This window comes from Calonectris borealis, chromosome 1, assembly GCF_964195595.1.
Source record: "Calonectris borealis chromosome 1, bCalBor7.hap1.2, whole genome shotgun sequence".
In the NCBI taxonomy this organism is placed as follows: Eukaryota; Metazoa; Chordata; class Aves; order Procellariiformes; family Procellariidae; genus Calonectris; species Calonectris borealis.
Window position 1 is genome coordinate 37,191,248 of NC_134312.1, and position 16,674 is coordinate 37,207,921.

The window sequence follows — 16,674 nt, forward strand, 5'->3', positions numbered from 1 at the left end:
GGCCGCCCCGAGAGCCCCCGCCGGGCGGCGCCGGCGGCCCCCCGCCGCGCCCCAGCCGGCGCTGCGCGCATGCGCGTCCGTTCCAGGTAGTGAGACGAAAGACCTCCTGGCCGCGAGGGGGCGTCGCACCGCGGCGCCTCCGCCTCGTTCCCCTCGGTCCCCGCCCTGCGGATTCTGGGAAGGGAGGGGGGCGAGGGCGTCTCCCGGTCGGCGTCACTCCCAGCATGCAGCGCGGCCCGCTCCTGCCCCTGCTGCCGCTGCCGCCGCCGCCGCTGCTGCCGGGGGGAGAAGATGGCGGAGGGAGGCGCGGCGGATCTGGAGACTCAGCGCACGGACGTCGCGGCGCTGCTCAAAACCGCCCTCCGCAAGGGCGACACCTGGTGAGGGAGGGGCGGGGGGGCCCAGGCTGCTCGGCGCGGGCGGCTCCCTCCGCCCCCGGTGCCGCTTGGCTGGCGGAGGGACCGACCTCCTTTCCCTCCCCCCCCCTTCCCAGGGGCGGTTCGGCCCCCCGCCTGCGCTGGGGGCTGCCGGGAGAGGGGGGGAAGGCGGGTGACGGGGGAGGGGGACAGCACCATTCCCTCCCCTCCCCTTCCCGCCGCCCGGGTCCTTCAGCCCCTGTCGGGAGGGCACCGGCCGCCTCGGTGCGGCGGGCCCTCGGTTTGGCCTGGGTTGCTGGCGGCCGGCAGGGCCGCGCCGCGCCGCTGAGGCGCCCGGCGGGGGCAGGCACCGAGGTCAGCTCCCTGCCGGGCGGCGAGCGGCGGGGGGAGGGGAGGGAGCGGCGTGACTGGCGGGGCGCGGTGCCGGATGGCAGCCCCGGATGGCGGCCCCGGACAACGAGGGGCCCGGCGGCCGCGAGGGGCTTGTTTGGCGTCGCGGGGAGAAGTACTGAAGCAGGGATTGAGGCGGGGGAGAAGAGCTCCGCTACCAGGCGTTTTCTTCCATTATCCAGGCTGAAAGGAGGAAACGGCCCTGGCGTCACCTTCAAGTTGTCAGGAATTATATCGGTACCCGGGTGGGGTGCCCTGAAGCCGCGGCTGTAATAAGCCTTAAGTTTAAACTTTATTTTGACTGTGAACGTGTTAACTACCTAAGAAACAGCCCCCGAAGGTGCAAACGAGCCCTTACGATACCTGTTCCACAATAAACGTTTTAAAAGATATGTTTTCCTGGTCAGTCAGAAAATATTTTTTAGTATGCCGTACAGATTGTCAACAGAATAATCCATGGTTGAAAAGAGTTAGGTTAAATAAACACTTCTTTCTAGCGTGTATTTGGTAATTGAGCTTCTGTAGTTGTAGTTCTCTGAGGCTAAGAAACCGGACTTTTTTTTTAGGAGGGCGAAAAAAAAAAAGGAACTGACACTTTTTCCACCACTCAACCTTTTCATCTCTTCCTGTGTGAAACTGTCACGCAAAGACAAAGGGTGAAGCATTAACTTACTGAAAATTAAGTATGAATACACAAAAGTAGAACTTGCCCACCTCATTTCAGCTGTCATCACTCACTGTTCCAGTTCTATAAAAGACTATATTTAACAGTGTTGATACTGCAGCATGTGTCAGAAGCATACATTCTGATGCATTATTCAAATACTGCTGAGTATATGTTCAGTTTTGGCATACGAACAGACTGCTCTTAAACTGAAAAAGTATAAGCAACTAGAAGAAGGAAGTCAATTCACATGGTAGTGTTGAAAATGACCAGCAGTAGTAAAAGGGTGCTCAGGCTTGTAATCTTCTAAGAGATTTTTTTTTTTTTATGGTTCTGCTGGGTACTTCCCAAGTACTAAAAAAATGTCTCAAACAGTTAATATTATTCAAAGTGAAAGTAACTTTATGACAAGTTTACATGATGACTAAAACAATAAGTTTACTGTGCTGTATTTTTTTTTAGTACATTAAATATTTTAACATGAAAACATCAGTTAAGTGGAACAAGCTTCTAAACATTCTCTGAAAATAAATATATCTAACTGTGGTTATGACACTGATATTAATCAAGTGTTTTAAGACTGAATAAGCTATGGCAAAGTCCTATTAACTTTGACTCATGAACTATTAAATCTAGCTACATAAATGTGTATGCATGTGAGTTCATAGGATTAATACTTAGAGCTATGTATTTAACTTCACAAATTAAGGGGTATATTTAGTCCAAATGCTTTTTTCAGAGGTATTTTGTCAATAGCTTTTTGATCTTTTGGGGCATGAATAAGGAAACAGAACAGTTAAAGTACTCTAAGTCATGGTTCAGAATTGCAATTTTCATTCATTCAATAGTAAATATTGCTGAAAAAGTGTGAGCAGTGCCATATCAGCTTGTTCTGTTTGAGCATTAAGGCGCTAAAATACAATCCTTTTAAAATTACTGGCTTATACTGAAAGTCTTGTCCGTGCTTTTCAGAATTTCGAGTGTAGAGAACAGTAAGCTATGTAAGGAAAGTATAAAGCTTTGGGGGTTTTCTCTAAGAAAAAGGGAACTAAAGAATAGGGTAAAGAGAGGCAAGTCTTGTAGTATCTATAAAGAGGGCGTTGAATTTCTTCATTAGTTCACGTGCACTGCAGAGAGAAGGAAATGAAACTGACTTGAAATGCAATGTTTTTAGAGTTTGATATTGGAAAAGAATTGATAGAATCGGGAAGCATTTGAAGAAGCAGTTTAGTAAGCTGTAGAATTTGTTTCGTTGGATGTTTTTAAGAGTAGCTTGGGGATACTATAGGTTAAAATATATTGCTTCAGTGGACAAACAAGGCTAGCGTCTTTTGACTGTTTTGTCCTCAGGGACAGGATTCTGGGCTAGTTTGTCTTTTTTGCATTCTTTTATGGACAGTTAATAAATTATTAAACTAGGAGAGATTGAGGATTCTTCCATCTCTCCATTTATCTTATTTTGCTAAACATACATTAAATAAACATAAAATTTAAGCTTTTCCAAGCAAAAACCTCCTTCATTTATCAGTTGTTTTAAATAATGTTGACTACTTTTATCAGTGAATTCAGCATTAAAAACCACACTGTCATTCCACGGAACTTGAATTATATATAATTCTTTCTTCTTGCAATATTATCCAAAGGACCTTCAGGTTAAGTAGTTGAAAGACCTAGAATTCTGTTTTGGAAGAGAAGAAATGCTGTATTTCATTGTATATCTCACAGTTTTAGGATCTGATGTGCTTACTTCTCAATGTTTTGAAATTCTACTGATGCTTGGCAAGTGAGGAGAATTTTTATTGTTTGTGGAGATTTTAACCTCTCATTTAGAAAGACAAAATATATTGATTGTTACAGCTGCAGACAAATTTGATCTCAATCAGTGTCTTCCTCTTTCTACTGTCCGAAATTGAAGAGCTGCTGATGTTCATCAGTTTTTTAGCCACTGTATAATTTGCATGACCAACTGGTCTTGGTGATGTCATTTAATGCCTTTGTAGCTGCACTGGTATTCTTGAGAACCTTGCCAAGTTTTTCTGTTTTTACCGCGTCAGTGAGGTACAGTTTTCAACGCTGAAAGTTATTGATCTTGGAACAGTTTTCTTAAAGAGGTGATGAAGACTCTGTCAATTCTTGTGTTTGACGACTTCTTGTGTGATTATCTCTGTAATTGTCTCCCCATATTAAGGTATTTCTTGTCTTTACCTTTAAGACCACTTTCAGCCCTGCTTTCCCTGTAGTTCCTGTTCTTCTGTGGCTCTCTTAGTCAGAGGTGTTGTCTCAGTTACTTAAATATGACATTACAAAAGCTTTCATACTCTTTGCTACCTCTTACGCACGTGGGCCTCCATAGTCTAGAATGTGAGACCATGTTTCTCGCCTTTAAGTATCACCTGCCAATAAATGGTTCACATAATAGTGACTAATAATGGCTAACAGCACAGCCTTAGCAATCAGTTTCGCTAATTTCTCTCTCTCTCCCAGAATTTCCCCACTGTGTTTCTTTCATCTGTTGCTTGCTATAGCAATTTGTGAGCAGACGAGAATATAGATGTTATTTGTATTTTTAAAAGCAGTAACTTGGAAAAGAATTAGGCTGTTACAATGGACAAATAACTATCACGAGGAGTTTATTTGGTGGCTAAGGGAACAAATGCAATCTTTAGATGTTTGAATAGGGAATACTAAGTAGCAGTACAAAGATTTGCTATATACAATAACATATTAGTGAAACCATTTATACTGTCCAGTTCTGGTGTCCACATGTCACAGAAGGCGTTCCTTTGGAATGAGTTAAAAAATCTTAGAATTTAATAGAGGAGGTGGAAGCCTTGCCTTTCAGAGAAGAGCTTTAAGAGCCTTTGTCTGTTTTGCTAGAATGTTGAGTCCTGTGCTGAAATACTTACATAAGAAGATGTCTTCTAGGATAAGGATTTTTAGATGAGCAGATAAAGATTTAAGACACTATCTGTAAAGAAGGAAGATGTTGATTTCCAGCCCTGCGAGCTAATGAATTTTGGTGCCAGTCATCACTTTACAGAGTGATGAGATAGATTCTTAATCTGTTCTTGATTCTTAAGACTTGCAAATCATGAAAACTACAGAAGTATAGTATTTTGTGTTCTTTCAGATGTGTCTCTAATTCACATCACTTCTGAAGGTCTGGTGAGTCCAGAGGGAGTACAGTTGTTATCCATACAGTACATTTCTTGGAAGGTGAAGAAAATACTGTCATTTTTTGCACTGTGAGAATTTTATTGGCTGTTTAACTGTAAAACTCAGTCACTGAAGAGAATAAGTAAAAATGTAAGTGGGATAAAAATCCTTCCCAGTGAATGATCAGTAGATATCAAAAGTTCAACCTGAAGGGATTTCCCCTCCAGAAGTGTATTTAAAGAATTTCCCCACCAAAAATGTGTAAGCATTTTAATTCTGGTTGCAATGAAAACTCATGAATCTTGATGAACAGGCATATATAGCCCTACTTGAAAACCCTGCAGTGCCCGTCATTGGTGATAACCTTGATGCTGAAGTGCTTAGCTTTAATAGTATTTTACACTGTGGTCTTCTCAGTGTTTTCCACATTTGATCATCCATCATTGTGCTGTACATGAACAGAATCTAGATTGAACATTAATGGAAGATTTTACTTGATTTCACTGAGAGCATGATGAGATGTTATGGACCTGCAACTCAGTAACATTTGGAATAATATCCTAAACTGTTCTGATGGCTTCATATAATGAGAAACAAGGAACACTACATCAGTGTTCCAAGGATAGAATTGAGAATTGGCTGCTTTTTCTTTCAAATGAGGTTTAAGTTGCTGATTTTTGACTTTAAGACCTTGTGGTTGAAGTTTTGTGTTAGATTTGTCTGCATGTGGAATGGTGCAGCATTTCACCAACAGCTTATGAAGACATACAAAATATTCTGGTTTAAAGTCTTCTGGGAGAATACTTGCAAATGTGTAGATGCAATTTTCTTCTGTTAATTGATTAGGCAGCATGAGAGCATGTTAAACTCAGAATCATGTTTGTGTCAGGCTTCTGCCTGAGAATTGGAAGTCAAACATTGATTTAGGAGTTATATTATTTTTTTAATCAAAAGTCCTTACTTAAATGGAAAATTTTTAAGTATATTCGAAATACTTACATGGTTGTGAATGTAATGTTCACGCTGAAATTTTAACATAAAAATGCAGTCAATTAGTTTTGGCTGAATCAGGCTTTTTGGTCAGTCTCTTGGTGGTATGTGTGAAGTGCTGCTTAGGCTATTGCAGCACATTGTGGGAACTGAGCGTGGGGGGCTGTAGGGAGAATTTGACTGATTGATTAGTTGATTTGAAATTATCCTGGTGCATTTAGTTGAACAAAGCTTTTATTTCTGAAGAGGGATGTGAAATATTTAGACTAAGATTTCTTAAAAAGGGGAACTAAGCAATATATTTTTTTCTCTCTTTGACCCCTGGATTTTTTTCTTGTGGATTTACGTACATTTTGAATAAAATGATGATTTGGTTTGTATGTGATAGAATAGAATAATTACCATCATCTTGAACTTCCAATAGCTCGTTAATTCTGAAAGAAAATTTAATTTTGAAGGCATCTATTAATCATGAGTGTACTTAGTCAAGCACTTTTGGCTGGCTTAATCAGAGTAGAAATACAGGTACAAACCCATTCTTACCTTTCTTATTTTTATAGTAGCAATTGTGCAAGAACAAAAATTGGATGCTGTGCCTTTAAGCAGGAGTCCTAATTTGCTTTCAGCAACAGAGTTGTTCCACTTTGTTCTCAGTATTGCTTAATCTGTCCTCATGCACAGTGAGGAGGGTAAAAAAAAATCCTCACCTATCTCTCTGGACAATTTGCACAGTTTAGCTGTTAAAAGTGAAGTAGCTTGTGTTCGGAAGATGCCATGTCCCAGCAGTACACAGTGATGGAATGAGTGTCTCTCTGTGAAGTGTCTTTATTGTATATTAAAGTTAACTGTTTTGATTTTGAAGTCAAAGCGCTGACCTATCAGTCAATATAAATAAATCTAGGTTACATGTTGCTGAATTCTGGCTATATATAATGGAGGAATGCATTCAGAACGCTTTTGACAGCAATGGGAAATACCAAGATCATAGTCATACTGTTCAAATATTTTTCTATCAACCTGGGTGTTAAGGTAAAAAATGAAGGCCGTTGTACTCTGTGATGTGGATGCTGTGTTAATAAGGTTTATTAAATCAAAATGTGCAGTAAACCACAGGTGAAGTTAAATTAGGTGAAAAAGTTAAAAACCATGAGAGAATTTTAGAAATCAATTAGCAACTTTCCTGCTGGTAAGTACTTTCTTTTGTTGAGAGAACAATGTCCATACATGGCCATGCAGCTGTGAATTTATTACTGATTTTTATTATTTGTTGAATTTTTGTTTAGGAAATGAAGGCACATTTACAAGCGTTGTAATAGCTTCATGCTTTTGTTCTTGTAAGTTAATGTACAAAGGCTATAAGTAATCCCATTTTGGGCTGCCCCAAGTCTCTACACTTGATCATTTATAAGTATACAGTCTTTTGTTGGTAATTTTAATTGACTGACCCAATATGAACATATGTTTGGATATAATGCATAGCTGTCAACTGGTAATTGTGTTTTAATATTTGAATATTTTGTATAGGAGTAAAAGGACCAAAATATTCATTGCTCGTATGCCTATATTGGGAAAGATAATAAAATAAGTACACTGAAATTTGTAAATTATATTGGAGAAACTCTAAGTCCAGTAATTGATGAGAACACAACCACGAACCAGGCTAATGGCCCTTAATCGCAGAGATGAGCAGTCCCTTGTAAATGCCAGAAATGATCACCATTTCATCCCACTTCAATGGGACGCAAATAGTAACGCCTGCAGTGAACTGTTTTCTCAGTGGTGTTGTCTATAGGGGCTATATGAGGTTGGAATAACTGATCTAAACTCATCCTAAAGATAGATTTAGTCTATTTAGTGTCTTCAGCTAAAGCAAGTTTAAAATAGCTATGACTTCAGCTTTTTAATGTTGGTTTACAATATTTCCAAACAAACCTTGTTTGCTTCTAACCATGAGAATAAAGTAAAAGATCACGTTTTTATATAGCTTTGAGGAATATATTCTTTTACAAGAAAATAATATTAACTAAAAATAGTTTAAGGTCAGAAGTAATCTGTGCTTTGAAAACAACCTGAGCATACGAAAACAGGAAGAGGAAAGTAGGTTGAAATGTTAAGCATTGTGCTTTGTCAGTACTTGCCAAGAAATTATTTAAAGAAAAGTTATGCCCAAATGGTAAATATAGTATTGGAAAATAGCTTTTGTATGGGATGAGCTAGGTATGACCAACAGTTACCATTGCTTTTCACGGAAATGAAGTGACATGTAATATCAGAAGATATCAAGGAACATTCCAATTCTATTTTTCAACCCCTTTGCATGATCAGTGGACTCACACTAGCTTGAATTAAGATTGGAAGATGAGCAAATGCAATCTGTGAGGACCCTCAGACCTCAAGTAAAGCCTTTTGTCATCAGCCGCTGGAAGGAGAATGTTATTGGAGTTTATATTTGCAAGGTTCAGAATTTCACCTTTTATTTCATCCTCTGCAGTGGTAACACTGAATCCATATGATATCAAAATGTGTTGTGTATCAAAGAGAGAACATACGCTTTGGTAAAATATGTTGTTGTGTGTTCCACTTGTGATTGCATGGGTTTTCCATGTCTCTATTATCAGAACAAATTCCACTGTTGTGGAATGTCCTAAAGGTATTCTGCAAATTTTGATACGTTGCATGTCTGCAAAGATAGCGTAGACCTTTGTTACACAAGCTCGTCTTGTGCTCTGAAGGAGTATGGGGTTTTCATAGAATCATAGAACATCTCAAGTTGGAAGGGACCCGTAAGGATTACGGAGTCCAACTCCCTTCTCCTGGCAGGACTACCTAAAACTAACCCATATGACTAAGAGCATCGTCCAGATGATCCTTGAGCTCTGACAGGTTTGGTGCCATGACCACTTCCTTGGGGATCCTGTTCCAGTGACCGACCACCCCCTCAGTGAAGAACCTTTTCCTAATGTCCAATCTGAACTTCCCCTGATGCAGCTTCATTCTATTTCCTCGTGTTTTATTCAATATCTGGCATTTCAGGGCACTTGACTATAAATTGTCCCTTGTATATTATAATCTGCTTTAGATAGGCAGGAAACATTTTATAGATGAGAGCAGATACATTTTATGAAGCGGTCTGAAGCTCCACTCTGCAGTAAACACTGAGTACTGAAGTAGGCCAGACTTGGATTGGGATTATGTTCACGAACGTGTTCTACAGTTTTTTGATTCTATTTGCTCAAAGAAAATTTAGATCTCTTTAAGGATACATAATACAACTAAGAGAAAACACCTAAAACTAACTAAACTGTACAAATATTTCCAGTATTATTAATACCTAAAATATCACATTTGAGTGTAATTTTCAGCAAATCATACATGGGTATTTTTGCTTACTTTTAGGTGAAGGTTTGAGGCTATTCCAATATTTATGTATTTCTATTATCAACTTGTTGGCTTTAAGTGACTTCAGTATAATCAGATTTGGTTGTACTGTTTTCATCAAGCAATTTGAGGTGACTGATTTATTTGAAATGCCTATAAATGTCAAGCATTTGCTGATTCAGAGTTAATCAGTTCACCTTGTTGTGAAGTTGTCTTAGTTTTTAAGGTTTGCCCCTCAAAACAGCATATCTAGAATTTTGAGACAGTTCTCTCCTTCAGTCTCTACTACGAATCCTCCAGGTGTGTTTTACCCCTGAAGATGGGTTGGTTATCCTGCTCACTGGCTTGACTGATGACATCTGAGACAGCAAAATTTGTTTCCTGTTTGAGTGAAATCTTGATTCCATCAGAGTTAAGTAACAAACATTTGTTAATCATAGTTTTAAAAAATGGGTAGGCCATATTTTTTAACTTTGCTAAGGTGTCCTGGGGTAGCTTTCTCAGTCAGGTCCACAGTTCAAAAAACTACTGTGACATTAGGCTGGTTTGGAACTCTTTCCTGTATTAGGTAATAGCAACAAAAATAAAAGCAAAACATTGTACCAAGTTTAATGTACAGACATTTTATGTCTCTGTTTTACTAATGCATGGTATGCTATTTTTGTATCTGGGACAACACATATTCAGTGAAGTGTATCTGGTTTCAAGTGCATGTTTTTAATAATTTTCCCCTAAAAATGGATCGAAAAAGTCGTCAAATCTTATTTAAGAAATGAGTTTTTAGCAGATGGAGTTCTGTTTACTTGACGTGTGTCTTTTCCTCTTAAATTACTGAATGTCCCTCTTAGGTAATACTTAGTTTTCAGGTGGTATCATGGATATTATAACATTGATGAAAAGATAAATTAAGTTGCCTTCTTACGGTTTGCCGTCTCTATTTTGCGTAGATGAGTAGTCTGGTTGATCTTGGTGAGAATGCTGTATTGAATGTGTTTGTAGGATCAAAATCTATAGTCTACAAATTTCTGATTTTTACTTTTTCCCTTAATGCTAAGAAGACTGGATTTTAGCGATGTACTTCAAGTGCTTTAGCAGATTGATCCCCTAAGCTGAGTGTGGTGTAATTGCATTAATTTTTTTTTTGCAGCATAATCTTTAACGTGGTATATCCTTCTTGCGTAAAAATGAGGGAAGTGTATGGCATTTGAATGCAAATTTCCATTTTCCCTAATGTTACTGGAAAAGTAGTATTTCATCTATTGATTAAGAGCCAGTTCTTGTAAAGTGGGAAGATTACAGCTACTATGACTGTTTTCCATAGTAACTCAAAATAACTTCGCTCACCTGTATCGGATTTCTGTTGAAGTAAAAGTAGCAGAATGCTCATTAAAATGCCTAATATGTATAAAACATATATATACATGTGCATATGTATGCACATACATACACATAACCAGTAAGTCACTGTAAGAATTCACAACTACAGTGTCTGTTAGCATTTTTCAAAATCTATACCTGTACATTTTTTTTCTTGGCTATATAAAATCACTAAATCCTTCTTTTGCATGTGATGCATGTTACTCAACATTGTGGTAGACTGGTCTACTGAGTTTGCTCTTAAGAATATCTGTCTGAGAATAAAGGCACTGTACTTCTTTAAATCAATTTAAATTAAATAGATCCTGAGTCAATTAAAAGCAGTTATCTTTAAATAGAAAATAAATTCGTTACTGCACTTACGTAAGTATCCTGCTTACCTTTGTTTATAAAGGATATTAAGAGATGAATATTGGGATAGTGAGTAAGGCAGTAGTTTCTAAGCTATAATCTGTGGTCAGCAGGTAGTTCCTAGGCTCTGGTAAGACGTATAGTGCTGTATCAAATCTATAATATTTTTGTTTCATGTTGATTATTGGAGTATGATGTAGTCTGTAAGAAATCCTGAGAACTGGCAGTGGCCCATTTGCTCCTTATCCTAATAAATCAATCTTCCTGGTTCACTCTATTTAAAAATTAGTACAAAGAGATAGATATATACTGCTTCATATTACAAGCAATATTAACCAAAGTATTAAGCTTTGCCCTTGAGTGCACACAGATTTCATGATCTTCCCTTTTTCAGTCTTTTCATTAATCTTCAGCAGAATGCATCTTGCAAAAAATGCGTGTAGGCTCTTATTTGTCTGAAAGTAATAATTTTTAATTATGCTTTATAGATATTAACTTTTTTTTTTACAGTTGCAAAATTCAGTCTTAGAATAGTGTTTTGCACCCATTTATCTCCTTTTTTTAATTGTTCCTCGCAGCTTTGTCCATATGTCCAAAATACACCAGTCTAACAAAGTACTACTCAGTGAATTCAAGTAAGAAAACAGGAAAGGAGAAGGTGTAAAGACAAAGTAATTTGAGTAGCTTTCAAATTTTTGGTGTTCATGCATTCTTCATATTGCTTTTCTCCATTGTACTACTGGACTTTGCTCAGAGAATCTCAAACTTCATGTGAATTTTTTTAAGATTTCGTTGCCCCTCAGCATTTTCTTTTCAGGGCAGGAACTTGACTGTGCTGTTTAGTTCTTATCACACTTACATACTTGCATAATTTATAGGTGGCCTTTCAACTTTTTTATGGTAGAAATATTAATCTCTAATTTGAGCACGTAAGTACAAATTCCTAAATTTGAAGAGAAGTGATGTAGGTTCTTGCACTTTGTTTTAGGAAACAGAATGTTACAACTTTCAGTTAGGGAGAGCTGTAAGAGACATTGCAGAGCAGAATTTGGTTGGTGGCAAAATTAATTGGATGTGGAAGAATAAAGTTGATGAAGTGCTGAAATAGGTAATGGTGAACATTTAAAATCTAGAACAGTGGACCCCAAGCTTTCTTGCACTGTTAAGTCCAATTATCAAAATTTTCTATTAATCACTATGCTACTGGTGTATGATCAGACATTTAAAACAAAGCATTTGAAAGGTAATGTGGTTCTACAGGAGCAGTAATTTGTTAAGCATTAATTAAAACAATGGACAATTTGCCTATATGATAATTTCCCTTCTGTGTAAAATTATAGCTTTCCTTCTTTAGGATTCATAGTTCATTCAAATTTAGATCAAGAAAGTAGAGGCCATGAGGTGGAGTAGGGGACAAGGCTGGCAGGTTTGGTGGTAGCATGGATGCCTGAGGGTGACTGCACTCATAACCACACGCAGTTATGGCTGTTAGGGAATAGTGCTGGATGGCCACAGCAGAAGACAAAGGTGAGAATGCTGGTGGCCTTGAGTATGTTCATAAGACTGAAAACTTCGTGTATAAAGCAAAAGGCAAGGGCATGTCAGATTAATCAAATTTGATATCCCTTTTTCCATTTATTAAAGAAAAATCAGTCAAATATTAAGAGGCTGTTGTAAAAGGAATTGGGATTTGTACAGGCATAGTGAAAGAACTGGATTTTTGCAAATGTGGGAAGAACTGTTGCTACTTGTATTTTAAAAAGAAAAAGACACAAATACCAATGATTCAATTATGGTAACATCAGGCTTGTTCTGGCAGACTCAGGGTAAGGGAAAAATTATCTTTAATATCAGACTCCATATTCAATTATATATGCACTGTGTAGAATAAATTCACTCCATGACTCCAACGTGGTCATACCAATTCAAACTGTTTTTCTCTTCCAGGAAACGGAAAATAACACTCATTTAATTGCAACAGTTATTTTTAGTGAAATTTTGTTTGTAGAGGTCTGATTTTTCTTTCTTAATTTTCAATTGGACTATCTTTGTGGTGTTCACTGAATTCTTAAATTCTTACTCGTGATCTTTAAATTAAATAGGCTAAATTGCCTATTGCAGGCTTCTGTCTGCTGTATTCTCTTCCCCCCTCTCATTTCTGAGTAATAGATGAATGTGGCATAACTTGGGCATGAATTGGATAGAGAATCTGTTAGAGAAAACACTTTAAAACCTTCTGCATTCACTGTTGAGTCTGTACCTCCAAAAGCATTCTTGCCTTCATTGAACCAGATCATATCTGAAGACATCTGCATTTGACTATTGATTGTAGAAGACAAAGCACATGTTATCTCTGTAAAATTTAAACCTAATTTGTTTAAGTTTTTTCTCTCCTTCTATTGCAGTATTGCTTAGGAGGACTTTATGATAGTAAAAATATAATTGAAAATGCTTCTAGTAATAAACATACCAAATATTTTAAAGCATACTGGGGAGCTATTACGATGTTGCTTCGCTTCCTCTACCTATTGCATGATGGCAAACACGGTGTTTTGAAGGGATTTTGCAAAGTCTTTGCTTTCATTTGATATTTCAAAAAAGTCATGCCTTTTTTTTTTTAATGGAATGCTTGTTTTAAAGAAATGAATATGCCAAATTTTAAATTACATGTAGGTAGCCACATTATATGCCTGTTTTCACAACCTGGTCATTTTTGATAGTTGAAGTTGTTTCTCATTTAATTTCACAACAGTTTGAGGTTTGTAGTTTCACAGGTTTTGCTGCAGTAATCATTAAATCTGCTTCTGTGTTAGGAGAACCTGAAAAGTTAAGTTCAGAAAAGCTTTTACGTAAGACAGTAAGGCTTTACTTTGGTACTTTCTTGTGTTGCGAAATGAGGTTTTCTATACACAAATATCTGAATTATTTTGAGACGCTCATTGCTTTGTTAGGGAGTTCTTATAACTTCACTGAACAACATAGACAATGGAAAGTGGTCAAGAAATCGGTGTATTCTAACTGAATGAGTTTGATTTTTGAAGTGTGAAACGTGTGGGACTGGAACTTAGATTTGGACTGGATAAGTTTTACCTTTTTTTCAGCATTAATAAAGTTTAAATCTGGTTTTTTTTGTAATAGTCTGCATTTTTATCTTTTTACTGTGTTTTATCCCAAATTTCACCATCTTTAATGCAACTTAGCCTTGTCCAGTCTTGTTTCCCATTACATTCTAAACATGCTCTAAACAAAACAAAACATGTCAAGGGAGTTCTGCCACGAAACTGAAATAATCAGTATTGGGACAGGCTACTTTAGAATGGTTCAATATTGTAAAATCATAGTGATATATCTCATCTTTCTGGAATAGGACTTCAACCATGCTGTTTCATTACCGATTTGGTGGGATGCACTGTGTCCAAAACACCCTGTTAAGTCACTGTCTGTTTCTGAGTTTGGTAAGAGCGGAAAAGGGCATTTTTTCAGCGAAATACTTTTCATATACATTTCCTTAAGAGTGTTTAAAACTTAACTTTTTTTCTATATAGTTTTGGCTCAAAAAGCAGTTTGAGGCTGTTTTATGGCTGCTTTATTAAGTGTTTAAAATTTCAGAAAGAAATTCTGTGTTGCAAGTTCAAGGACAAAGTTGTACACAGAACAATTTCAGAAGAGAGAGCAACTCAGAGTAGTTGGTGACTCTTGAGCAGTAGTAACAAGTAGTGATAGTAGAATAGATACAAGACCAAGTGTTACACTGTGAGATGGTAAAGGTACATGGTCCAGAGCGCGGCTGGTATTGGTGCAGTAAGGGAGAAATTTGGTCCCTAACCAAAGTTCTTACACTGGCAGAACTAGGTCTATAGCAGTTGAGACACAGCTCTGTCTTTCCTATTTATGTTTGCTTAGGGTAGTTACAAGCTAAGGCTAGAAGTAATTTGCTCACAGACTCATTATTGCTGTTGATGTAATCATGTTTTGAATCAAGACTGTTTCACTATGTGAATCAGGATGCTGTTGTCATAGATGTTGCCTTTGAGACCTTAGTCTTTGATGTTTTTGAAGGAATGTAGGGGAAGTAAGCATCCAAAAGCCTGTAGTAATCTTATGTATAGCTTTCTAATGCCTTCTTCCTCTTACTTTCCAAAGGACTTTTACGTGTAGATTCACATACTTAAAGAGTACATTCTGTAGAAACTGAAAAATTGGGGCTCACTGAGAAGAGAATCTGATAAGTTGACTACAAAAGATCCCACTTGAGTAGGATCCCCTACTTGAGTGCTACTCGGTAGTAATTCCTTCTTTACCAGAGGTTTGCTAGCAGTATTTCTGGAGGCTGATTCCAGGCTTGATCTGTGTGTGTGTAAGAGAGAAAAACTGGACTTGAGAAGAAGAAAAAAGTCAAGACTTGCGTCTCTTAGGTTTGTTAAATCTTATTGTAGTTGTATCATTTAGAAGCACAAATTTAAGGCCCTGCTAATGTATTTTTTAAAACCTATTCAGTAAAATGTATACTCAAGCAATGTTTTTGTACTTCTTTGGTTACAAGAGTTGTGGGTGCTAATGTTTTTGTTGTGTGTTTTTCCATGGTGTTCATGAGTAACTCCTACAGAATAATTGCCTAATAAAGCTATATGTATTAGCAGACTAGTATTGGAATCACCAGGAAGTTTTGAGATCTCTTAAAGTTTCAGTAGCATATTATTGGTGTGCTATGAATAAGAGTTCAGTAGTCAAATACTGGAGAAAAGAATGAGGATTACTTAATAATCTTTAGTTTGACCTAGTGTTTCATCCTGATAGTGATATTCTGACAAGTACTAGGGTACTAGCAGAAGGGTTGGGACAGACCAGACAGAAGGTGCTTTTAGGAAAGAGAAATAATGAAGATGGTGTCTTTAAAAAAAAAATAATAAAATAAAATCTGAGGATCACTGAACAAATTTGGTATCTTAATCTCAAAGAAATTCTGGACAAAAAGATCAAAAATGTAGGTATCACCAGACTTCATAAAAGCGAGACTGGCAACAGTTTAATCTGGGTAGAAATACTGTGGAGCTGAGTTTAGAGATATCCCTTTATATGAAAGTGCGAAGTTGATAATTATATGTAGGAGGAACATCTAGTACTGCCTCAAAAGCAGAACCCTTACTGTATGTGTTGATGCTGACTTAAAGGAAGAAAACACTTAGACTCTCTGGTTCTTGACAGGACATCAGAGTTTTAAAGTTTTTCAACTTGCATATGAATGTTATAAATAAAACTCCAGCCCTCATTTTTTAAAGGGCTGTCTAATTATAAAGATTTAACTTGCATCTCCTGAATTCACAAATTGAGAACAGGAATTAAAGCTGATGATATTTCATGCTAAAAAGGGAAATTTGAACTTTTTGAACTTGCCATTCTTCAACTTCTGATATGCTGTATTGGCTTTCTTGCAAAACTGTACTTGCCCACTGTGATTAGTGGGATCTTTAATTGCCCACAATTTAAGTCCTTGTTGGTAGGAGATGCTGATAAAGGTTAGCAGACCAGTCAGAAAAACATTCTCCATTTTGCAAGGCTGATGAATACAAATGTGTTAACATGAATTGATTGGTATTGTAGGAAGTAGTAGCATGCCAATAATTAACTTGTATGTCTTCTTCCATTTAAGGTATCTAGTGGATAGTCGCTGGTTCAAACAGTGGAAAAAATATGTTGGTTTTGACAGCTGGGACAAATACCAGATGGGAGATCAGAATGTGTACCCCGGTCCTATTGATAATTCTGGACTTCTCAAAGGTAACTGCTTCTGATTGTGTAATAAGCCAATACTAACATTTAGTGCAAATTTGTCACAGTTTGTTCATCTTTTGTAGTTGATATTGTAAATGAATCTCAGCATATATGAAGGTGAAACTTTTTGTTTGTTTGTTTTCAGACCGTGACAAGGGAACTGGAATAGATTTCCCTAACAAATTACAATTTTATAAATAAAATTATTGGAACTTCTTT

General features: G+C 37.6%; 1 protein-coding gene across 12 annotated transcripts in view; it reads left to right on the top strand.

Moving 5' to 3' along the window:
* Window positions 1-201: 201 nt before the first annotated feature.
* USP15 (ubiquitin specific peptidase 15) overlaps window positions 202-16,674 on the top strand; it is a 70,585-nt gene continuing 54,112 nt past the window's right edge. For 11 of the 12 annotated variants that reach the window (XR_012673433.1, XR_012673445.1, XR_012673442.1 and 8 more), the window contains exons 1-2: window positions 202-380; window positions 16,334-16,461. Coding sequence is in view for 8 of the 12 variants with exons in the window: in XM_075148519.1 (XP_075004620.1) it covers window positions 292-380; window positions 16,334-16,461 (217 nt within the window). In the remaining 4 variants the exon portion in view is untranslated. The remainder of the gene's footprint in view (window positions 381-16,333; window positions 16,462-16,674) is intronic. The other variant, XM_075148565.1, reaches the window with a different exon arrangement.